General features: G+C 50.2%; 2 protein-coding genes and 1 long non-coding RNA gene across 7 annotated transcripts in view; all 3 read right to left on the minus strand.

Annotated features, from left to right (window-relative positions):
* Nucleotides 1-2,883, minus strand: part of LOC310713837 (uncharacterized protein) — a 6,350-nt gene extending 3,467 nt beyond the window's left edge. Inside the window, exons 1-2 of the mRNA XM_083518402.1 lie at nt 2,722-2,883; nt 1,105-1,241 (exon numbers count right to left, since the gene is read on the minus strand). Of these exons, the coding sequence (XP_083374528.1) occupies nt 1,105-1,240 (136 nt within the window). The 5' untranslated portion in view covers nt 1,241; nt 2,722-2,883. The remainder of the gene's footprint in view (nt 1-1,104; nt 1,242-2,721) is intronic.
* Nucleotides 2,884-8,443: 5,560 nt separating this feature from the next.
* On the minus strand, nt 8,444-9,260 carry LOC310713228. Its single transcript, XR_014529116.1, has 2 exons — nt 9,133-9,260; nt 8,444-8,555 (listed from the first exon to the last, which is right to left on the minus strand). It is a non-coding gene; the product is annotated as an uncharacterized lncRNA (long non-coding RNA).
* A 3,768-nt stretch (nt 9,261-13,028) lies between these two features.
* GPT (glutamic--pyruvic transaminase) overlaps nt 13,029-24,120 on the minus strand; it is a 33,609-nt gene continuing 22,517 nt past the window's right edge. For all 5 annotated transcript variants that reach the window (XM_083516783.1, XM_083516784.1, XM_083516786.1 and 2 more), the window contains 9 exons: nt 23,271-23,379; nt 22,135-22,268; nt 21,742-21,985; nt 20,857-20,936; nt 19,227-19,363; nt 18,844-19,018; nt 16,165-16,320; nt 15,379-15,491; nt 13,029-13,663 (listed from right to left, as the gene is read on the minus strand). In XM_083516783.1, the coding sequence (XP_083372909.1) occupies nt 13,522-13,663; nt 15,379-15,491; nt 16,165-16,320; nt 18,844-19,018; nt 19,227-19,363; nt 20,857-20,936; nt 21,742-21,985; nt 22,135-22,268; nt 23,271-23,379 (1,290 nt within the window). In that variant the 3' untranslated portion in view covers nt 13,029-13,521. The remainder of the gene's footprint in view (nt 13,664-15,378; nt 15,492-16,164; nt 16,321-18,843; nt 19,019-19,226; nt 19,364-20,856; nt 20,937-21,741; nt 21,986-22,134; nt 22,269-23,270; nt 23,380-24,120) is intronic.

The raw sequence follows: 24,120 nt of genomic DNA on the forward strand, positions 1-24,120 counted from the left end.
CGTTTGCTTACCGTATTTCCCACTCTATAAGATGCACTTTTCCCCTCCTAAAAAGTAAGGGGAAATGTATGTGCGTCTTATGGAGCGAATGCAGGTGGGAGGCTCTGCTCAGCGCTCCCTTTACAGAGCCGCACACATGCTCCGCGTGCTCTTTAAAGGGAGCGTGGCTCTTGGGGGAGCCTTCATCCTGCTGGCCAGGAGAGGCTGCACATGGCTATCCCATAAGCCAGAACAGCAAGAGGGATTGCTCCGCAGCGATCTTGCTTTCTGTCCTGGCTTCTGGCTTAGCGTGTGGCTCTTGCGGGAGGTGGGGGAAGGGACAAAGCGTGCGGCTCTGTCCCTTCCCCCACCTACCGCAAAAGCCCCCAAGAGCCGCGCTCCCTTTCACGAGCTGCACACACGCTCCACGCGACTCATGAAAGGGAGCGCTGAGCAGAGCCTGGGATGCATACAGCCTCTGCTCAGCGCTCCCTTTAAAGAATATTTTTTCCCTTGCATTCCCCCTCTAAAAACTAGGTGCGTCTTATGGAGCGAAAAATACGGCACTTAGAATCATAGAACTGTAGAGTTGGAAGGAACCTGGAGGATCATCTGGTCCAGTGGTCCCATGGCACCCTAGGGCGCCTTGAAGGATGGCCAGGGGTGCCGCGGGCAAGACTGGCCTCTGTCCCTCTTTCCTTCCCTCTCGAATCTCTGCCCCCCAAAGGCTTGCACAGCTGTTTGTTTCAGCAGCCCTGGCCTCAAGCTCTCCAGGAGAATGGTGTCTCTGGGGCTGGTCAGGGGGTGCTGGGTGGGTGCCAGAAGCAGAGGTGGCCTCGGAGTAAGCAAGCAAGCAAGCAGACAAGGGAGCCCAGCCAGCCAGTCCGCCAGCATTGCTGTTGGGAACGGGCAGACAAGTCCAAAGACCCCTGTGGGGCAGTGTGAGGCATCCACAAAGCAATCCAGCTTTTGTGTTTTGCGATGGATTGTTGGGAAATTGGCAAACCTGCGTAATGGGTTGAGGTGACTCCCGGGTAATCGCCTTATCATAACCATGTGTCAAAATGTCAACCTATAGCCTGTGCAAGAGGGTGAGGAAAGGAACTCCTCATTTTGTGGAGGCACCATCTGGGTTTTGATTTGGCCCAGAGACATCCCTGCTTCCCCAGTTCTTACCTGTAGGTATTGATTTGTAGCTCTGGGACTGTCCCGTCTCCAGCAGGAGTGTCAGGGCCAGCAGCAGAGTCCAGAAGTTGACCATCCTGCAGTTGGGAGAGACGGCATATATCTTATCCAGAACACAGCAGCCAGACTGGTGACTGGAGCGGCCACCGAGACCATATAACACCGGTCCTAAAAGACCTACATTGGCTCCCAGGACGTTTCTGGGCTCAATTAAGCATTGGTGCTAACCTTTAAAGCCCTAAATGGCCTTGGCCCAGTAGACCTGAAGGAGTGTCCAAGGGCCTTCTGGTGGTTACCTCATTGTGAGAAGTGAGGTTACAGGGAACCAGGCAGAGGGCCTTCTTGGTGGTGGCGCCCACCCTGTGGAACACCCTCCCACCAGATGTCAAGGAAATAAACAACTACCTGACTTTTAGAAGACATCTGAAGGCAGTTTACGGAAGCTTTTAATGTTTGATGTTTTATTGTGTTTTTAATATTCTATTGGGAGCCACCCAGAGTGGCTGGGGAAACCCAGCCAGATGGGTGGGGTAGAAATAATAAAATTATTATTATGCACATGAGAGACAGATGGCTTGCTGGAGCCATGGGGGTCTGGCTCCCCCTGAACAGCATGGGGGACACAGGAGCACTGGAAGGTGTCTTACACAAGCTCAGGCACTATTGCTCCATCTAGCTCAGCATTGTCTACACAGACTCCAGGATTCCACAACATGGGCCTCTCCCAACTGGGAATCGAACCCCAGACCGTCTGGTCAAAGCATTGTGTGCTCTGTCACTGAATCCTAGAACCACAGAATTGTAGAGTTGGAAGGGACCCTGAGGGTCATCTAGCTATGGCTCTTCCCCCAAAGAGTAAAATATGAAATAAAATAATGGGGTGGGGTGTGGCCCTGAAGGCTGCCATGAAAGAGAAGATATTAGAAGCAAGAGCTTGTAATGTCTCTGAAACAACCAGTGGAGCTTCAGTTGAAGTAATACAAGACCTGGAGAACCAGACTGAGAAGGGATTGGAGCAGGATGGGGAACCTGTGATGTTTTGTTGGATGCCAACTGCCACTAGCCGCAGGTAGCCTAGCCAAGGTACAGGTGGTCTCTGCAAGGAGAGGGGAACGGGCAGTTAGAAGGCCACCAGGCTGGCAAAGACTGCTCTGGGTTGAGGCAGGACCAGAAGCAGAGTGTTGAACCCAGAGCAGTCTTCGCCAGCCTGGTGGCCTTCAGCTACTTTGGGCTACAGCTCTCCTCAGCCCCATGAAGAGGATGAGAGTTGTCCTCTGAAACATCTAGAGGTCATGAAGTTGGCAAAGGCTGAACCAGAGGCAGGCCAAGGCTGAGGAAGGGAAACCACTAGGCTGAGCTTCCCAGCATCTCTACACTACAGCTTTTAGTCAGTTTCAATCTTTTTCATTAACTGCTATGGGAACTTAAGTTCTCCAAGAGTTTAAATGTGCTTCCAAGAAACTGAGGGAAGGCTCACTTTCAGACTAATATAAGGCGCTGGGCTCTCTTTTCTGGGATTCAGGTATTATGTGCAAGAAGTTCCCCTCCTCGACTTACCTTGACCCTGTTTCTTGGGACCAGCAGAAGTCTTTGTGTCCTTCTTGAAGAGTTCGCAAGCTCGGCTTCTTTCTTCTGTGCTTCTAGCTGAATCCTGGACCTCCTCTTGAGCAGCTCTGCTTGTTTTGTACCCTTCCAAGCCAATCAGAAAGATGCTGAGGACTGAAACTGAGGTCCAGCATTTGCCCTCCCATCTATTGCTTTAATTCTGCTTTTGGGTGTTGACACTTTGGGTGAAGTTGCACAACTCCTCACCATTTGATGCATCAACTTCAGCTCTGTCTGGTATTCTGCCTCTTTCCTAAATTTGTGGTGGCTCAATTTAGGAAACATCGCACACTAAAAACTTCCCTGAACAGGGTTGGTCAAGTGCAGCTCACCCATGGTGACCTCCTGGAGACTCTTGACCCGAGGAAAAAAGAGCCAGAGGGGGAAAGGGGTTTGTGCTGGTCACCAGGCGAGGCTCTCCTTTGGGCTGGTGATTTTCAGGCGCCCCACTTGTCCCTTTGCCCCAGGATGACAAGGAACCATTAAGGAGAAGAGAGTTTGGACTTGATATCCCACCTTTCATTCCCCTTCAGGAGTCTCAAAGCGGCTAACATTCTCCTTTCCCTTCCTCCCCCACAACAAACACTCTGTGAGGTGAGTGAGGCTGAGAGACTTCAGAGAAGTGTGACTGGCCCAAGGTCACCCAGCAGCCGCATGTGGAGGAGCAGAGACTCGAACCCGGTTCCCCAGATCACGAGTCCACCGCTCTAACCACTACACCACCCTGGCTCCCTCTTTGGGTTCAATCCGCCAACCAGCTACACATCCACCCAACAGTTACCTCGTTCAACCCACATTTTACCAGCTTCCTCGCAAGAATATCATGGAGGACTTTGTCCAAAGAACTTACTGAAATCAAGATACGCTATGTCCACAGCATTCCCCTGATCTACCAAGCTTGTTACTCCATCAAAAGAAAGAAATTGAGTTCATCTGACATGACTTATCACTGAGAAACCTATGTTGGGTCTTTGTAATCACAGCATCCTTTTCTAAGTTCTCAAAGACTGACTGCTGAATTATCTGTTCTTGGACCTTTCCTGGTGTCAATGTCAAGCTCACTGGTGGGTGGTGATATATATGTGGAAATAAACCAGAAGGAGGTACCCATCTGTTCCATGGCACTGAGCAACTGCATTCCTGCATTGCAGTTGGACTAAATGACCCCTCAACTCTACAATTCTTTGATTAGGCTAATCATGGGGCTTAACTGGTCAGCCAAAGCCATTGCCTGACAAACAGACTGGTTTGCAAGCCTCTTCTTATACATTCCACCCACACAGATGCAGCTTCCAGACTGACCCTGCTAACCTACATCATATACCAAGGCCCTGTTGTTTAGTCGTTTAGTCGTGTCCGACTCTTTGTGACCCCCTGGACCAGAGCGCGCCAGGCCCTCCTGTCTTCCACTGCCTCCCGCAGTTTGGTCAAACTCATGCTGGTAGCTTCGAGAACACTGTCCCACCATCTCGTCCTCTGTCGTCCGCTTCTCCTTGCGCCCTCCATCTTTCCCAACATCAGGGTCTTTTCCAGGGAGTCTTCTCTTCTCATGAGGTGGCCAAAGTCTTGGAGCCTCAGCTTCGGGATCTGTCCTTCCAGTGAGCACTCAGGACTGATTTCCTTACCAAGACCCTAGTCCCTAGTGAATTCTGAGCAAAAGTTATCATGATTCACAGTGGGCAAAACTGACACCTTGTGCTTTGGGGGTGGGGCAGGGGGAGACATTTCCATTCTTATTTAAAAAGTTCAACACTGAAGTCTTACACAAGGCTAGGTTTGCCCAAGTAAGCCTTGCACACCACTGATAAACAGGTCTTGAGCAATACCTCTGCAATCATCAAAAACCCCAAAAGACTCAGGACAAATTAAAGAAAGTTCAGGCGAAGTACCATGATTTCGGCAGCCCTGGGGGGGGGTGCCCTTGGCGGGGGCCACGTTTGCGAACATCTAGTTCTGCCCCTCCTGGTGCTAAAATCCTGCTTGTGGCTCCCCACAGGCAGCTCTTCAGCCCCTTTGAGAACAGGATGCTGGACTAGATGGGCCCGATCCAGCAAGCTGTTATGTTGTTGTTGTTGTAAAATATGACCATCCCATAAAGAAAGATGACTCAAGTGTTCACCATCAGAAGAGCAGCTTCTAGGTCATTGGTTTGGGGAGAAATAGGAGTTCTCCCTGTGTGTGTGTTGGAGGGAAAGACGATTTGGGTTTGTGTCTGACCCACAGACAAGCTCCCTTCTTGCAGCTCTTCCCAACACCTGGCAATTCAGGCCTGCAGCTCTGGGAATCCCCTTCCAGGAGTGCCTGGACCAGCCGCCAAGTCCAGGTGAGTCACCTCCTGCGAGGAGGAAGCGGGTCGTGCTGGAGCCATCGGGGTCTGCCTCCCTCTTAGCATCAGGAAGAGTAAGAAGATGGGAAAGGTGGGCTCAGAGCCAGCCAGGAATGCTGAGAGGAGGCCTTCAGAAGAATCAAGGGCCCTGTTGGCCAGAGAGCTCCATGCGCTTCCTCAAATGGCCGTGGCGGGGGAACATGAGTGGCGCAAAAGCGTTCCTCTTCAGTCCTTGTCAGCATGGAAATGGAGTGAGCGGGAGAGAGAAAGAGAGAGTTCTGGAAAATTACGAAAAAAATGGCAACGCTTGCATTAGCATGCTAATGTTACATGTTAAAGAATATGCGGTTGAGTAAGTTTGGGGAAGTCAGTGAGGTGTAGTAGATGTGTGATTAAATCTGTGGTTGGGTGGCCCTTAAAATGGGGAACCTGGAAACTAAGGCAAAAGGTTGAGGGGGGGGCAGGAGACCGTTCAGTTGGCGAGAGCATGGCGCTGATTAGAAACTCCGGCTGCTGAGAAGATAAGAGGGGGGAAGAATGAATAAACACGGAGCCAGTGTAACTGCAGACATGTAACACGTGGACTCTCCTCCTCTGGAGGCTTCTAAGCAGAGGTCGGATGGACATCTGCCATAGATGCTTTCCTTGAGATGACCCAACTCCCAAATTCTGTGATTCTATGTAGGGAAATGTATGAAAGATTTGAATTTTATGCGCTTGGGGTCTCTTGCCTGAACCGTGAGGTTGGCAGGACGGCATTCCTGATGTGAAGCTCCCTGCCTTGTTGAGCGACTGTCAGAGATGTCTAGAGGGGCAGCTGCTCTGGCCAAGGGAGCTGAGGACTCTGGGCCCAAGAGAAAAGGTTGGCAGACAGCCTCAAGAGATGCCGTACTTTTCTGTGTATAAGACTAGGGTTTTTTTAATTTTAAAAATAGGTTCAAAATTGTGGGTCATCTTATACACGGATACAATCTCCCTCCATTTTCTCAATTTGGAGTCTTATATGTGGGCGCGTCTTATACATGAAAAAATATGGTAGCCGCCAGGGCAGGAAGGTGAATTCAGGCAGTCTGTACTGCAAATCTAATTCATATTCAGACTTGCTTCTTTATGCTGAGACCTAACGGACTTTTAACACGACTTCAGGAAAAAAAATACTTCATGGTAGTCAACTAGGTTTTACTCAGAGCTATCATTTAAATTAATAGACATAACTTAGGGTGCACCACACTTTTGCTTGACCCATATTTTGATTGCATTGTGTACCAATTAATATCCCTGGGTCCGAGAGCTCTTCTTGGTTCAGCAGCCAGTAATTTTTCAAGGAAACCTGTGGAGTATTTATTGTTTTGTTTGTTTTGTTTTGTTTTGTTTTATTCTTTAGAGCCTTAAAGTGCAAGCCTTTACTACTAAGAAGTATGGTAAGTCTCACTGAGTTCAATAGGGCTTACTCACTGGTATGCGCCTGATCATTATCACATTTTCTTCTTCTTCTTCAACTACTACTACTACTACTACTAATAATAATAATAATAATATAATGTGTGTGTGAGGGGATGCCAAACTGAGTCTTTGACCCGGGTGAAAGAAAGCCTCGTTTCACCCCTGCAGAAGAGGAAGGTCATCCTGTGGGTGTCCCAGGAGAACCAGAAAAGGAATGGGGAAGCTGAGGGCAGGGAAAGGGAAGTAGGAGAAGGGGAAAGTGGATCAGTATCAAACCACAATTATCAGCTGGTCAACATGGTGTTTCCTGCTTGGCAGGGGGTTGGACTCGATGGCCCTTGTGGTCTCTTCCAACTCTAGGATTCTATGATTCTATGTGTCAGGTCAGGCATAGTGTCAACGAGAAATGTGTACACAGTTATTCCCCATATATTCAGTCAACGTTTTCCAGTCTCCTTCAAACATATGTTCTTGTTCTCTTCTTCTATATGTTAAGTTGACAGAATATGCACAGCTTGCAGACTTAACATACGGAACATGCATTTCCCAGACCCAAGGACTGTTCACCTTGACCACGTCCGAAGGCTCCCCTTCGCATACAAAGACACACGCCATCCCATGAAGAATGTCTGTGGACGCATTCGCTCACCAGCCGCTCTCCATTCATAAACACACACAAACACACCAGCTTCAGGCCATGAATCTCCACACAGCTTCTGCCAACTGACTTCCAATGGTGACCTTCAGCCAGCTGACATCTGCAGCACCTTCTGGCACCCACTGAATCCATGAATTTGTCCAGTCTTCTTTCAGAGGCATCTGGTTCTCCATACTTTCTCACCCTGTCTTTCTATCCCTACCCCTCCAGCTTTTCCTTTCAGCGATCCATGTCTGTTTGTGACATCACAGAAACTTTAGCATCATCGTAGCCATTACACTTTGACATCATCGTAGCCATTGGCAACTACAGAAACAGCTGCACAATCCCCCATGGGAGGGGGCAAGAAAGAACACTACTTACGGTCTTCAAATAAAAACATCTTGGAGGTCCCGGGCCACAGGGAGGTTAGGCTGGCCTCAACCAGAGCCAGGGCTTTTTCGGGTATGGCTCCGATCTGGTGGAACGCTCTGTCCCAAGAGACCAGGGCCCTGCGGGACTTGACATCTTTCCGCAGGGCCTGCAAGACAGAGCTGTTCCATCAGGCCTTTGGCCAAGGCACAGTCTGACCCCCTCCTTTGGCAATCCTCATAAAACTCTAGTCCAATGGTTGCCATACCATATTTTTCACTCTATAAGATGCACCAGACCATAAAACGCACCTAGTTTTTGGAAGAGGAAAACAAGAAGAAATAAATTTTTTAATCCCTTGGGGAAAAGCCCCCAAGAGCCGCACACATGCTCCACGTGGCTCTTTAAAGGGAGCGCTGAGCAGAGCCTCCCGCCTGCATTCGTTCCATAAGCCTCACACACATTTCCCCTTACTTTTTAGGGGGGGAAAGTGCGTCTGATAGAGCGAAAAATACGGTAACTTGATTCTGAATTGATTTTAGAATGAATTGATTTTAGAATGTATTTCAATTAATTGATGATTTTATGTAAACTGTGTTACTTTTACTGTTGTTAATAATAATAATAATAATAATAATAATAATAATAATAATAATAATAATTTATTATTTATACCCCGCCCATCTGGCTGGGTCTCCCCAGCCACTCTGGGTGGCTTCCATAGAAACCAAAAATACAATAAAATATCACACGTTGTTAGCCGCTCTGAGCCCGACTTCGGCTGGGGAGGGCGGGATATAAATAAAATTTTATTATATTATTATTATTACTTGAAACATGTATGCATTTAGAAACTTAGCATTGCATTTGTTTTATATGAAACCAGTCAGACACAGTTTTGCTTTTTTTTAAAAAGCATTTATTTAGGAAAATAAACTGCCTTGCTTCAGTCCTGCTGTTCTCTTCATTACTTTCATGATCCGTCTTGGGGGAAACCGCACCGGCTTCCTGAAAGGCAAACAACACGTTGAGTGGGATGGCCTCTGTCCAGCAGCCTCAGCCAGACCCTCCACTGGCTGCTGCCTGGCAACTTCACCCCGGACGTCCTGGTCAACTTCCGCTGGTTTCTATCCATGAATATCCACTGGTTCCATTCACCCTGTGCCCAGAGGATGGCATCTGCCACCCTCTGAGCACGTATTTCCCAGCCACAAGCACTACTTACCTGGACCATGTCCAAATGTTCCCATTCACACACGCAGACACACACCATTCGAAACCTCCCATTTGCACTCACAGACACACGCCATCTGCCATCCCGTGAGGAATGTCTGTGGACGCATTCACTCACCAACCGCTCTGCATTCCCACACACATACACACACCCAGCTTCAAGTCATGAATATCCACACAGCTTCTGCCAACTGACTTCCAAAGGTGACCTTCAGCCAGCTGACATCTGCAGCACCTTACGGCACCCGCTGGCTTCTGACTGCAAACTCCACCAGCCACCAACACCTGCCGGCTTCTGACTGTGAGAATCAGCTGCCTTCAAGCTGCGATCCCACCCAGCAAGCGAACTTGCCTTCTCCCTGTTCCTCAGCATCCCATTGCGTGATGAGTGCCTCCTTCCTCCTGCCATTTTGCATCCATGAGGAGGGAGACCCGAGTGCCACAGGCGCTGCCCACTGAGGTCTGGGCTGGGAAGAGGGAGAGGCCACCTTTATAGCCAGGCAACGGACAGGTGCCTTAGTGACATCATAGACAGCCCCCAGCCAATGGGAGCAGCTGTGGACGCGTCACCACAAACTCTTTGGGCATCACAACTGGGGCGGCACCTCAGCAGTGACTTATTTCTTTGACTGTTGTTATTAAAAACACTGTTAGCCCCCCCCCCTCCATGCTCAGGTGGGGGAGATGTTTGGCCCAGCTGCTCAGGGTGTCTTCACACCCACCCCACTGGGAACACGACACGTCCTCCTGGGACAAATCCTGCCACTCACACCTCATCCTGGCTGGCGCCATGGGGCACAGGGCAGAGAGGGGGCCCCAAAGTGTGTGAGGAGCTCCCACCCGGCACTGCCCACCAGTGGGGACAGGAAAGAGGGAGGTAGTGCTCAGCAGAAGCCATGACCCACAGGAACATGTATTTATGCTCTAGTGTGGACACAGCTGTCGTGCATGTCAGGTAAATTATATATATATAACTTACCTGAGAGTCGAGAGTGGATTTCATGTTCTTTATTCAGCTCATAGTGGTGAGGAGGAATGGAAGTTCCCCCAGAATGTCTGCTTTATATACATTATTTACACAATGGGCCCCATGTGATTGGCTAATTCCGGGATTCTCCTGTAGGCCAATCAGGTTGCGGATTCACTTCCACCTGGAGCTGGATTGGGTGGCTCCTGTGGACCAATCAGGCTGCTGCATTCTGGATCCTATTGTTCTAGGACCAACAGACTGCTGCATTTTGAATCCTTTCAACTCAGTACATAAACAGTACCCTTTTCAATGCATGCTGAAAAATTTTAACTTTTTTTAAACAAACCAGCCCAGATATTTCAAACGCTTGTGTGTTTTCGTCTAGTTTTTAGTTTTACCGGTTTTATGCTTGAATATTAAAAAAAAATGGGGGGCTTTGCAGTTTTACAATCTTTTTCTTTTCTTTTCTTTGTCAACTGCTTTGTGGGGTGTTTTTACAATTTAGTGGTGCATAAATGTTATGAAATAAATCAATAAATATTCTGTCTTAAAATATTGCAGTTGCTTTTACCCTGGCCTCATTTGGGGTAAGAGACACTCCTCTTTTCTGCTTTTCTTTTTATAGGAAGTGATAAATGCTGAGTTCATGCAGCGCTCAGAGACGGTGGCCCAATTTCTTCTGAAAACGACTGAAATATCCACAGGTATTGGGAAATGGCTGCTTCTATCACTCCTTTACGTTTCGGGGTGTTTGAGAACACACACATGTTCCACAGAATAACATAGCGGGTGTTCTGTCTGCAGATTCCTCTCTCTTTCTGGATAGTATTAACAAAACTCCACAAAGCCCTTGTACATAGATTTATTGAAGATAATCAAGGCAGATGTAGAAATATTGCTCACATTCTGATAGGCTGTTCTATGGCCCTGAATGAAGATGGCTAGAAGCTTTTCATGAAGTTCTCTGTGGAGCTCTGTAAGGAGCGATCCCATTTGCTGTCTTGGCTTCTGGCTTAGCGCGTGGCTCCACCTCCCGCAAAAGCCCCCAAGAGCCGCACACACCCTCCGCGTGCTCTTTAAAGGGAGCACGGCTCTTGGGGGAGCCTTAGCCATGCACAGCCTCTCCCCGGCAGGGGATGAAGGCTCCCCTTGCCCAGGAGAGGCTGCGCATGGATATCCCATAAGTCAGGACAGCCAGTGATGGGATTCCGAATTTTTTAATTTCTGTTTTCCTCTTCCAAAAACTAGGTGAATCTTATGGACTGGTGCGTCTTATAGAGCGAAAAATACGGTATATCAACTTTTCTCAACTGGCACGTTGAGTGAGCTCTGCCCTATTGCCATAGCTATAATAAACACTGGGTCCCTAAATCTGGACTCTGGACTTGGAAATAGTTTCCTTGGTTCTGTAGTTTATTCAAAAAGTGGTTGTTCCGGCTTGATGGGAGAGGAAATGGAAAAAATAAACCAAATATTATTTATGTATGCTACGACTGCTGCTAGAACCTTGTTAGCCCAAAAATGGAAAGTACAGGAGCTAGCAAGAGTGGAGGAGTGGCAGACGAAGGTGGTCGAATTAGCGGAATTGCGGAATTAGCAAAACTGACCTACAGGATCCGCAACCAGGAGGAAACAAAGTTCCGAAGAGAGTGGAGTAAATTTGTGGACTATATAAGTAATAACCGTAGAAGTCTGAAGACTCTAGTAGGGCTGAAATAAATCTTATGACGTGGTTGGGAAATTATTACGAAACTGTGGAAAGGGAATTGGAGTAAGAGAACCTGCTGGAGGGAGGGAGGGAGGGAGGGAGGGAGGGAGGGAAGTCAGTGATCGGCAGATCGTTGAGAAAGAAAGTGGGTATATGATTATGGAACATTATTGTATTTGGTTTGTTTATGTGAAATGAATAATCAATAAAAAGCATTTAAAAAAACAAAAACAAAAGGTGGTTGGTCCCCACCTGGGAAACGAACAACGTGGCGCACAGGTGAATTCTTACCACACCTTGGGTTCCATGACAGAAGAAAGATGGAATGTGTTAGGGAAAAACAGAATGTATTTCCGTCTTCTTCTTCCCAGTATAAGCTGTGCCATCAGTTTAAGCCACTTATATATCCGATAAAGGGACGTGGGTGGCGCTGTGAGTTAAACCACAGAGCCTAGGACTTGCCAATCAGAAGGTTGGCGGTTCGAATCCCCGCCATGGGGTGAGCTCCCGTTGCTCGGTCCCTGCTCCTGCCAACCTAGCAGTTCAAAAGCATGTCAAAGTGCAAGTAGATAAATAGGTACCACTCTGGCGGGAAGGTAAACGGCGTTTCCGTGCACTGCTCTGGTTCGCCAGAAGCGGCTTAGTCATGCTGGCCACATGACCTGGAAGCTGTACGCCGGCTCCCTCGGCCAGTAAAGCGAGATGAGCGCCGCAACCCCAGAGTCGGCCACGACTGGACCTAATGGTCAGGGGTCCCTTTGCCTTTTTATATATCCAAGAAAGCGGAATGTGAGAAGATTCAGGATAGAAGGAAGGACTTATTCAGGCAGAGCAAACTGTGGAACTCCCTTCCACAAGAGGCAGGGAGGGCCGCTAAGTGAGACAGCTTTAAAAGAAACTGATAAAATTTACAGAGAAGCAGGTTATCAACGGCTACTAGGCCAGATGTCTACGCTCTGAATCCACCGTTGGAGGCAGTAAATGCTTTCAAATGCCAGTTGCCGGAAGACACAGAAGGGGAGACCCCCCCTCCCTCCAGGCTAGGATTCCTCCAGGCAACCTGCTTAGTGAGTATTCACCATTATTATTATTATTATTATTATTATTATTATTATTATTATTAGAATTTATATACCGCCCTATACCTGGAGGTCACAGGGTGTGTTTTTGTGTACATTTCTCATCACTTTCCTAATCACAAAAGTCTTTTTAAAAGTTGATTTGTTGCGCTTGGGCAACCGAGTGCTTTTAACTTTGCAGACCTCAGTAAATGCCCAGCCCGCTCTTGAATCCCTTCTGCAGAAACCCCACTGACTGAGCCTTGGTTCCACTTTGTCTGCCCCAGGCTTGCAGGGAAGTTAAATGATGTTGCACCAAGCAACAGTTCTCCCACGCTCCACACCATTTCCCCACCACTTCCCTTCCTGCAAAAAGACAAGCTTTTCTTGGGAGGGCAGAAGCGCCAAATCCGCTCCAGTTTTACAACCAGGATTTGCCGGCACAGGACTGAATCCCACCCTAAAATGGCAGCAGTCTGGAAAGCCCCCCAGTGACAGTCTGGAGGCGGCTCTGGTTTATCATGGGGGCTTTAATAGACCCTCAGCTATCCCACCCCCCTCCGATCACAGAGGGAATTGTGTCAGGTCTACATCAGGGCTCAAAGTCCAGGCAGAAGGTGACTTTGGGGGGCTTGACACCTGCCCCACTGCTCATTCTGCTCACCCCAGAGACACCCCACTGCCGCCCCTTCTCTGCCACCCACCCTCTTGTCCATCTGGAGGGCAGAGAAGCCAGACTGGGAAGCTGTGAAGGCTCTTCTCTCTGAGGAGGCATGGCAGAGATGGCATCGTGAGCCAAGGGAAAGGGGGTTGTGCCCATTCCCCCTCCCAGTACACTGAGGCCTTGTCTATGGGAACGAGCTATTAAGAGGGGCTCTGAAGTGCGGCAGAGGCTGCTCTCTGGAAAGCAGAGTTGATCCCAGTTCCAGACCGTGCCTTCTGGGCCGGGCGTCCCACTGGCAGTGGCATGAAGGCAGGGAGGAGATTCGGGCAAGAGCCCCCACCCTAATGCCCCTGCTTCTCTGCGGTCTTCTGGCTGCTGCCCAGCAGCTGGAGCTGAGAATATTCCTGGGTGAATTTGGCGTGGAACTGGCTCATCTTCTGCAAGACAACCTTCAGCTTCTCCAGGGGTGGCAGGATGGTCATTCTGGGGCAGAGCAAGGGCGAGAAAGGAGAGGTTGAGAGAAGAAGAAGAGTTAGAAGAGGAGTTTGGATTTGATATTCCGCTTTATCGCTACCCGAAGGAGTCTCAAAAACAGCTAACAATCTCCTTTCCCTTCCTCCCCACAACAAGCACTCTGTGAGGTGAGTGGGGCTGAGAGACTTCAGAGAAGTGTGACTGGCCCAAGGTCACCCGGCAGCTGCATGCAGGCCCAGATGGGGGGGGGCATATGGGCACTTGGCCCGGGCCTCCGATTCCAAAGGGGGCCTCGGTCAGCATATTTATCTATATTTTCCATTTTGTCTTTATATGCAGATACGGTTCACATCTTAAAATAAAATGATTTGTCAGCATAACTTTTGTGAAAATTATTCATGTATGAAATATACTCGGGAGTCGAGTGTGGATTTCATGCTCTTTATTCAGCTCATAGTGGTGAGGAGGAATGGAAGTTCCCCCAGAATGTCTGCTTTATATACGTTATTTACACGGTTGCGGGATTCACCTGTAGGCCAATCAGGTTGCGGATTCAGTTCCACCTGGAGCTGGATTGGGTGGCTCCTGTGAGCCAATCAGACTGCTGCATTCTGGATCCTATTCTTCTAGGACCAATCAGACAGCTGCATTCTGAATCCTATTGTTCTAGGACCAATCAGACTGCTGCATTCTGAATCCTATTCTTCTAGGACCAATCAGACAGCTGCATTCTGAATCCTATTCTTCTAGGACCAATCAGACAGCTGCATTCTGAATCCTATTGTTCTAGGACCAATCAGACTGCTGCATTTTGGATCCTATTCAACTCAGTACATAACAATATACTTACTTATTTATAGGACTTCAGTTATCCCCAAGGTAAAAGGGGGGGCACATTATCTACCTGGCCTGGGCCTCTGCCTGGCTCTGCAAGGCCCTGGCTGCATGTGGCGGAGCAGGGAAGCTCTTAACCACTACACCACACTGGCTCATGGGAGTGCAGAGCTGGAAGAGACGCAAGGAGCACAGTGTCCGCCCATCCCCTGACAGAGGCAACCCTCTCTTTCTCATGTGCAAGCAAGACTGGGACCCTGTCAGCAGGACCTGAGCACTGGAGCCTTCCAGCAACTGGGACTCAGAAGCCTGGCTGCCTCTGACTGTGGAGGCAGAAACATTGCCATCAGGGCTCAAAGCCACCAGTAGCTCTCTCTTCCTCCTCCATGAATGTGTCAAATCCTTTTTCAAAGGAGGGGACCAGGTGCGTGGCCTAGGAGTCATTTTGGACTCACAGCTGTCCATGGAGGCGCAGGTCAATTCTGTGTCCAGGGCAGCAGTTTATCAGCTCCATCTGGTACGCAGGATGAGACCCTACCTGCCCGTGGACTGTCTTGCCAGAGTGGTACATGCTCTGGTTATCTCCCGCTTGGTCTATTAAACATTAAAAGCTTCCCTAAAGAGGACTGTCTTCAGATGTCTTCTAAACGTCAGACAGTTGTTTATTTCTTTGACATCTGAAGGAAGGGCGTTCCACATGGCAGGTGCCACCACCAAGAAGGCCCTCTGCCTGGTTTCCTGTAACTTGGCTTCTCGCAGGGAGAGAACCGCCAGAAGGCCCTCGGCACTGGACCTCAGTGTCAAGGCTGAACGATGGAGGTGAGAGCCTGAGAGCCCACCTGGAGTCCCAGGAGTGAAGAGAGACCACAGGGAGCCAAGAGGGTCTTTACCTGAAGTGAAAGGTCCCTTCCTTCTGGCCAAAGCCACTTCCTGGCACGACACAGATGCCCGTCTCCTCCAGAAGCTTCAGGCAGAAGAACATGTCTGGCGCCTGGCCCAGGGCCTGGGAGAAGGGAAGGGGGAGACAAGAGCTAGTGGCATGGAGATGCTTTGGGGGGGGGGGCTGGGAGATGGGAGCCAGTCCATGTTCTGGAGAGGTGGAAATGGGATGCTACCAGCTTGGAAGCTAGTGGAGCTCAGTGCTCTGGAGATGGGCAGCCAAGTTCTGGAAGGTTAGTGCCAGGCAGGACAAAGAATCAAAGACACACAACTTCCAAAAAGGTACCTGGTCAACCCAAGCCCATGGTGAGGCTCATGGAACAACAAGAAGAAATGTCTCCAGGCCTGTCCTGTGGAAATCTCTGCCCCTAGAGATTCAGCAGACATCTTCTATTCTGCCAGGCTTGGGCTGGCAATTGAGAAGCCACCCTGCCACAACTCTTAAATGATGCATGGTTTAACCTCTTTGCAGTTTTATTGCATGGATTTATGTTTTTATTGCTGCCAACCGCTTTGATATACCTTTTAAAGTGATGCTGCGATATACAAATATTTGCATGAATAGATAAATGTGGCGAAAGCAATGAAACGTTTTGTGGCAAAGAGATCCTTCCGGCTGGAGAGGCCGGGGCTCAAACTTGCAGCTCTCTTCTGCACGCCTAGCATCTGTCCTGCCCGAGTCCTGGCCCCTCCCTGGAAAGAGGATCCTGAAGCCCCAGGTGGAGGTGTGGCCTTACCTGTGCCTCTTGCACAGCCTGGGGTGGGAGATGAATTCGGGGGAAGGCATACATGGCCCCCTGCACGGGGTTGCAGCGGATCCCAGGCGCTCGGTTCAAGGTCTCTTCCGTGAGCTGCGCCTTCTGGGCCAGAGAGCTCAGCACGGCCTGCTTTTCCTGCAGCGTGAGGAGGAAGAGAGACCCTCCAGGTCAGAGGGTGGAGGAAAGGAACCAGGAAGGGGCCATGAATGGCCACAATTCATCTCTCACCCCTACAGGCCCAAATAGGGACACAGGTGGCACTGTGGTCTAAACCAGTGACGGAGGAACTCTCTTTGGTACCTGGGGCAGGACACACCACCCAGTGGGGCACACGCAACGTCTATACGGAGTGCGCATGCACGGCAGCCTGTACAGTCACCATGTGAGAGGCAGCCTATACAAACTCCCGTATGGACGCCGCACGAGCAGCGCCGATACTGACTGCACACACCCTCGGATGCTCCACAGCTGGGGGGAGGCAGGGGCCATCTTGTCACACACACACCTCCAGAGTGGCATCTGGGGCGACCCGCCCCCTCCACCCCCCACTACGTACGCCCCTAGTCTAAACCACTTTCTTGGGCTCCATGATCACTGCAGATGGTGACAGCAGTCACGAAATTAAAAGACGCCTGCTCCTTGGGAGAAAGGCGATGGCAAACCTAGACAGCATCTTAAAAAGCAGAGACATCACCTTGCCAACAAAGGTCCGTATAGTTCAAGCCATGGTTTTCCCTGTTGGCTTTTTGCAGTATAGTGACGCTGCAGAGAGCTTGCTGGGGAGATCATGCATTAAAAAGAAAGGACTCAAAAATAACTTAAAGAAGGTTTTAATAAGAAAAACAAAAACTCCATTTACACTAAATACATTAACAAACAAACATGACCCAACCACCAACCCATCCCCCAGGGTAATGGGAGAGCTAGGTGCTGCTCCTTATATACTCTACCCAATTCCTGACACAGTTTAATCAGTACAACTCAGCAGCACCTGCTATGGTTCACAGCTGTAAAGCTGGGTCTCGTTAGTTTGCTCTGGCCCTTGCTCTGGCCCCTTAAAGACATACACATGGAGTGGAACAATGATGAACCTTTACATTTAAAGAAACCATTCAACATTCCCAGTAGTGATGTATGGAAGTGAGAGCTGGACCATCAAGAAGGCTGATCGCCAAAGAATGGATGCTTTTGAATTCTGGTGCTGGAGGAGGCTCTTGAGAGTCCCATGGACTGCAAGAAGATCAAACCTCTCCATTCTGAAGGAAATCAGCCCTGAGTGCTCACTGGAAGGACAGATCCTGAAGCTGAGGCTCCAATACTTTGGCCACCTCATGAGAAGAGAAGACTCCCTGGAAAAGACCCTGATGTTGGGAAAGATGGAGGGCACAAGGAGAAGGGGACGACAGAGGATGAGATGGTGGGACAGTGTTCTCGAAGCTACCAGCATGAGTTTGACCAAACTGTGGGAGGCAGTGGAAGACAGGAGTGCCTGGCGTGCTCTGGTCCAGGGGGTCACGAAGAGGCGGACACGACTAAATGATTAAACAACAACAAAGTCTAAACCACTGAGCCTCTTGGGCTTCCTGATCGGAAGGTTGGTGGTTAGAATCCCCACAACAGAACGAGCTCCCATTGCTCTGTCCCAGCTCCTGCCGACCTAGCAGTTCCAAAGCACACCAGTGCAAGTAGATAAATAGGTACGGCTGCAGCGGGAAGGTAAACGGCATTTCTGTGCGCTCTGGCTTCCATCATGGTGTTCCGTTGTGCCAGAAGCGGTTTAGTCCTGCTGGCCACATCACATGGAAAGCTGTCTGTGGACAAACGCCATCTCCCTCAGCCTGAAAGCGAGATGAGCGCCACAACCCCATAGTCGCCTTTGACTGGACTTATCCGTCCAGGGGTCCTATACCTTTACCTTTTACCTGCTGGCCCAAAGACATCTCCATGCAGGTGACTTGGCAAAATGGGAGAGTTCTTAGACTGATGTGGCCTCACCTCTCTGCTTGCCAACATGTGATGGGGGGGCGAGTGCTTGTTCACCACTAGCACAGCTGGCATTCAGCTAATCCACCAGCTTTTCAAAATCCCGATAGTCATTTACACCTCCACTGCCCCCTGCTGCCCACTTGCCTCTTAGTGCACCCCAACCCAGGAATCACCAGCAGGGGGCACTACCACCCACTTAGGGAACCACAGTTCTAAAGGCATGACAATATTGGCAGTTTCTATTGCCGAAGAATGGATGCTTTTGAATTCTGGTGCTGGAGGAGACTCTTGAGAGTCCCATGGACTGCAAGAAGATCCAACCTCTCCATTCTGAAGGAAATCAGCCCTGAGTGCTCACTGGAAGGACAGATCCTGAAGCTGAGGCTCCATTACTTTGGCCACCTCATGAGAAGAGAAGACTCCCTGGAAAAGACCCTGATGCTGGGAAAGATGGAGGGCACAAGGAGAAGGGGACGACAGAGGACGAGATGGTGGGACAGTGTTCTCGAAGCTACCAGCATGAGGGAGGCAGTGGAAGACAGGAGGGCCTGGCGTGCTCTGGTCCAGGGGGTCACGAAGAGTTGGACACGACTAAACAACAATTTGTAATTGGCGGTGATCCCAAAATTCCCCAGTTCCTCTCAATGCACCGCCAGCCCCCGTTTTACTCACCTGGCAGAACTGTTGGTAGGAAGGGTCTCCTGGCTGAGGCTGATTCACAACAACATCCAGGAGGATCTGCCCAGTCACTGGCGGGCAGAGGCGCACAGAGACAAGCTTGCTCAGCTGCTGCTGCACTAAGGGGTCCATGTTAATCACTTCCATGTAACCACCTCGGAAGCCGCACCTGACGACATAAGGAAGTGGGCAAAACTGTGCAGTAAGATTGGCCAGACCGTAAATATTAAAATATCCACCCGACTCTTCCTGGCTGCATTAGGCATATTAGGCAGGAGATTTTAAGCCAGGGAAGAAGCCAGACTCTCCCCTCTTTCCATTTCACAGGAGGCAGAAGAGGCTATCCCCCAGGCAGTGCAGCAGAAGAGGCTACTCACTCGCCCATGAAGCCCTTGGAGATGGAGTGGAAGGAGGCCAGCTCCACGCTGCCCGAGTACTTGGGCCCCATCTCAAAGAGCACCTTCTTGAAGGAGTGGAACTGGGATCCCTCGGCGTAAACATTGTCCTGGTAGACCTTGGGGGTGGAAGGGGCACAGGGTTGGCGCCCGAGCATCAATGATAATAATGGGCGGCTTCCAACAGAACACTAAAATACAATAACCTATTAAACATTAAAAGCTTCCCTAAACATGGCTGTTTAGCTTCCGTTCCACAGTGCGGGTGCCATCACCAAGAAGGCCCTCTGCCTGGTTCCCTGTAACTTGGCTTCTCGCAGCGAGGGAACCGCCAGAAGGCCCTTGGAGCTGGACCTCAGTGTCCGGGCAGAACGATGGGGGTGGAGACGCTCCTTCAGATCTACTGGACCGAGGCCGCTTAGGGCTTTAAAGGTCAGCACCAACACTTTGAATTGCACTCAGAAATGTACTGGGAGCCAGTGTAGGTCTTTCAAGACCAGTGTTATATGGTCTCGGCGGCCGCTCCCAGTCACAAGTCTCACTGCTGCATTCTGGATTAGTTGTAGTTTCTGGGTCACCTTCAAAGGTAGCCCCACATAGAGCTCATTGCAGTAGTCCAAGCGGGAGATAACCAGAGCATGCACCACTCTAGCGAGACAGACTGCGGGCAGGGAGGGTCTCATCCTGCGTACCAGATGGAGCTGGTAGACAACCGCCCTGGACACAGAATTGACCTGAGCCCCCAAAATGACTCCCAGGCTGTGCACCTGGTCCTTCGGGGGCACAGTCACCCCATTCAGGACCAGGGAGTCCCCCACACCCACCCACACCCCTGTTTTGCTCATTGTTTGAATATTGTTAATGTCATTTGCTACCATTTATGGGGCTGGTGGCTCGCTCTTGTTTTCCCGTAAGTTGTATGTTATATGAAATAGCAATGTGTTATATGATTCCTCCCAGTTCTGTTCCCCAATGTTATCATGTTTACGAATATATTTTGGGGACCTTTGGGGGACGAGCAACTACTAAGTTAAATAAGTAAGTGAGTGAGTAAGTAAATGAGGCCAAGGGGCCAAGAGGAAAGGGGGGGTCTCTAAGGCACTGGCACAGTTTCCAGGACATCTTGGAGCAAGGAGTCTTGATGAACCAGAGTACAGATGTTCTGCCTTGGCCTCTCTCATTCCAGCCCATTTCCCAGAAGAGAGACCACCTGACCTTGGCCCAATGAGTCAACGGAGCAAGAGGGATGCACAAGAACATGAGAAGGGCCTGGATGCTGGATCAGGCCCACCTAGTCTACCATCCTGTCCTCCCAGTGCCTCTGTTGCGAAACCCGCAAGTGGGACCAGCAACTGGTGTGCAGAATCATAGAATCACAGAATCATAGAGTTGGAAGAGACCACAAGGGCCATCGAGTCCAACCCCCTGCCAAGCAGGAAACACCATCAGAGCACTCCTGACATATGGTTGTCAAGCCTCTGCTTAAAGACCTCCAAAGTAGGAGACTCCACCACACTCCTTGGCAGCAAATTCCACTGTCGAACAGCTCTTACTGTCAGGAAGTTCTTCCTAATCATCACTGCCTTTGATTGTGAGGGTCCCAAAGTCTCACCTCATCAGCCATGAGGAAGAGCTGTTCCTCCCAGGCAAAGCGGATGACGTCTTCAATGCGCTGGCGACTCTGGACCTGCCCTGAGGCGAGAGGAGAGGAGACAAAGAGAAGTTTGCAGGGGGAGATGCTCTGCTCTCCACTGGGCGCCATACTGTGATAGGAATTTTGAGGTCTTAGATACATGTTAAATGTTCCTAAGTGTACCAACCAAGCACGTACATAGATCAGCACAGGAAGGCCAACCTGGAACCATTTTGATTCCCAAATGTTTTCTCTGCAAGGTCAAAGGAAAATGGAAAAGCCTCCCCATTGTCTTTTCCTTCACAAATCCTGTCTTAAGGGCACATTTAAGATACGAATAGGGTGTGAGTCTGTGACCTGGCTCAGGAACTAAGTATTTATCATTACAAAAGACTGGCCAGGCTCCCCAGGCAATCCAAGTGACCATTAAACAGGTACCCTGTCAGACGAGATAAACAATGCACTCAGATTTCTGCTGTAGACCACCTTTTCTGTGATGTAGGTATGATGTATCTGGGGGTGGTCTTGGGTTACACCCTTTCTGTGATGCATGTATGATGTATGGAGGTGTGGTCTTGAGCTCCAGGGCAGGGAATTTAAAATATCTATATAAGGCCTTGCGTGCCATTGTTCGGGGTTCCTCCTCCTTCCTGCGTGTGGTGAGTGAGGACCCTGTTGCAACAGATCAATAAAGATCAGGCTTACTAGCAATATTCTCTGCTTGGCCTTTGTTATTTTCTCATGCGTAAGGACTCTATATGGGCTCTTGGTACCCCATACGGGGAAAAGGGCAGATTTTTGTTTACAACAATACCGCCCAAGGCTGCCCCTGCAGCGGGGGTACCCTGAGCTTCGGGGACCTACCGGTGGGGTTGCCCGGGTTGATGATGCAGAGGGCACGGGGCTGGCAGTGCTGGCGAGCATCTTTCAGCGCCCTCCGCAGCTCCCCGATGTCCAGGGCCCAGCATTTGTCCTCGTCCAGGTAGTAGTTGATCTGCACGGCGTTGAGTTCGGCCAAAGCGGCGGAGTAAAGCGGGTATTGAGGAATGGGAATCATCACCCCCGTACGGGAGCGCCCCTCCCCTGAGACCAGCAGCTTCAGGATCGTCTAAGGAGAAGACCAAGAGGGAGTCTCAGAGGCAGTGGTGGTGGTGGGGTTGATGGAGCAGCCCCGATCCTGCAACCAAACCTCGCCACCCCACTTCATGCCCTCGCTCACTCTCTAGCCCCAAGCAAGAGCTGCGCCCCCCCCCATACCACAATCGCATCGCTGGCGCCTGTAGACAGGAAGATGTTTTCCGCCCTGGAGGGGATTCCGCCGTCCCGACGCTCAATGAAGTGAGCCACATCCTGGCGGATGAGCTCAATGCCAGGGCTGGCACTGTAGGCACCTGAAGGTGGGAGAGAGAGGAGGAGAGAAGGAACTTGTTATGTACTGAGTTGAATAGGATCCAGAATGCAGCAGTCTGATTGGTCCGCAGGAGCCACCCAATCCAGCTCCAGGTGGAAGTGAATCCACAACCTGATTGGCCTACAGGTGAATCCCGGAATTAGCCAATCACGTGGGGCCCATTGCGTAAATAATGTATATAAAGCAGACATCCTGGGGGAACTTCCATTCCTCCTCACCACTATGAGCTGAATAAAGAGCATGAAATCCACTCTTGACTCTGAGTATATTTCAGAACTCCTGGACCAGCGGATCTGGAATTTGTGACAAGGTGGAATATGTATGTGTGTGTGTGTCTTAAAATATTCAAAACTCAAAAGAGGCGTTATTGGGTTTTGTTATTGGTTTGGTTTGTTATTGTTCCTATTATGTATTTTGTGTTTTCGTTTTGTATTTGTATGCCGCGAACGGCCCTGAAATCTTTGAAGGGTGCTATGCAGATTTAATAAGAAATAGCATTAGACCAAATCTGATCAGAGCCCAAGCAGGTATTGTGTGAAGAGGTTGCGTGACGATACTGAAAAATATTTGCACTGTGCAATGACGACACCACAAGCCCTCACTGTTTGTGCAAATCTGTAAAAATGGCATGAATTGTTCCCATTTCACAGATGGGGAGCAAATGACTTGCATATGGTCCTTTTTCTGGAGACCGGGCTCTCCATCCCTCTGGGAACTGGCCACGCAGGATGCACCCTGCAGTAAGTGCCAACCCCTGCAGTGTGGCGTTTTGTCACCCCCTCCGGGATGACCCCTGAGGCGGACCGAACCCCCCGCACTCCCCCTTCCTACGCCCCTGAGTCCAAACACTTGGAGGCCCAGAGAGGCCCCAAGCGATTCTTCTGTGGGATGGAGGTGTTTCAGCAAGGGGGAGGAAGGGGCAGTTGGACCTTGGCACCCGCCCCCAGGAAAGGATGCCAGAGGAAGGGCAAAGGGGGCTCACCGATGCTGTGCCCCCCACACACCGCCAGCAGCCTCCGGGCCTTCTCCTTTGCATCCTCAGGAAAGTTGGGGTCCTTCAAGAGGTCTGGGAACATGCAGAGGGCGCTGACCTGCCAGAAGAGAGCAAAGCTGAGAACCAGCCTCCGTGGTCCCCAAAACCCTCCCATTTCAGTCTAGTCAGCTGCACCTCTCAGTCAGACTTGTGCCAAGCAGGTCCCTCTGGGTCTTTGGGCTACAACTCCCACCAACCCTCATTAATCCAATTTGATTAGTGGAAACTCAGCGGACTCAAATCTCCCCACCAGCCCAGCCACTTTCCCCCATAGCTTTTAACAAAGGCGAAATTTTTTCATCTCCGCCAAGCTAAGCAGTTGGCTCCTTACCTCTCTCGCCCTGACCTAGCCACTGTGATCCATGCGAAGGTCACCTCCAGACTGGATTATTGTAACTCGCTCTACATGGGGCTGCCCCTGAGACTGACCAAGAAACTCCAGCGGGTGCAGAATGTCACGGCAAGACTCCTTACGGGGTCTTCGCTGCGGAATCACATTCATCCGGTGCTATACCAGCTGCACTGGCTCCCGGTGGAGTACAGGATCAGGTTCAAGGTGCTGGTTTTAACCTTTAAAGCCCTATACGGCCTAGGACCCTCGTACCTACGGGACCGCCTCTCCTGGTATGTCCCACGGATGACCTTAGGGTCTTCAAACAAAAACATCTTGGAGGTCCCGGGCTACAGGGAGGTTAGGCTGGCCTCAACCAGAGCCAGGGCTTTTTCGGCTGTGGCCCCGATCTGGTGGAACGCTCTGTCCCAAGAGACCAGGGCCCTGCGGGACTTGACATCTTTCCGC

Source organism: Podarcis liolepis, assembly GCF_965112155.1.
Source record: "Podarcis liolepis genome assembly, chromosome: 8".
NCBI lineage: Eukaryota > Metazoa > Chordata > Lepidosauria > Squamata > Lacertidae > Podarcis > Podarcis liolepis.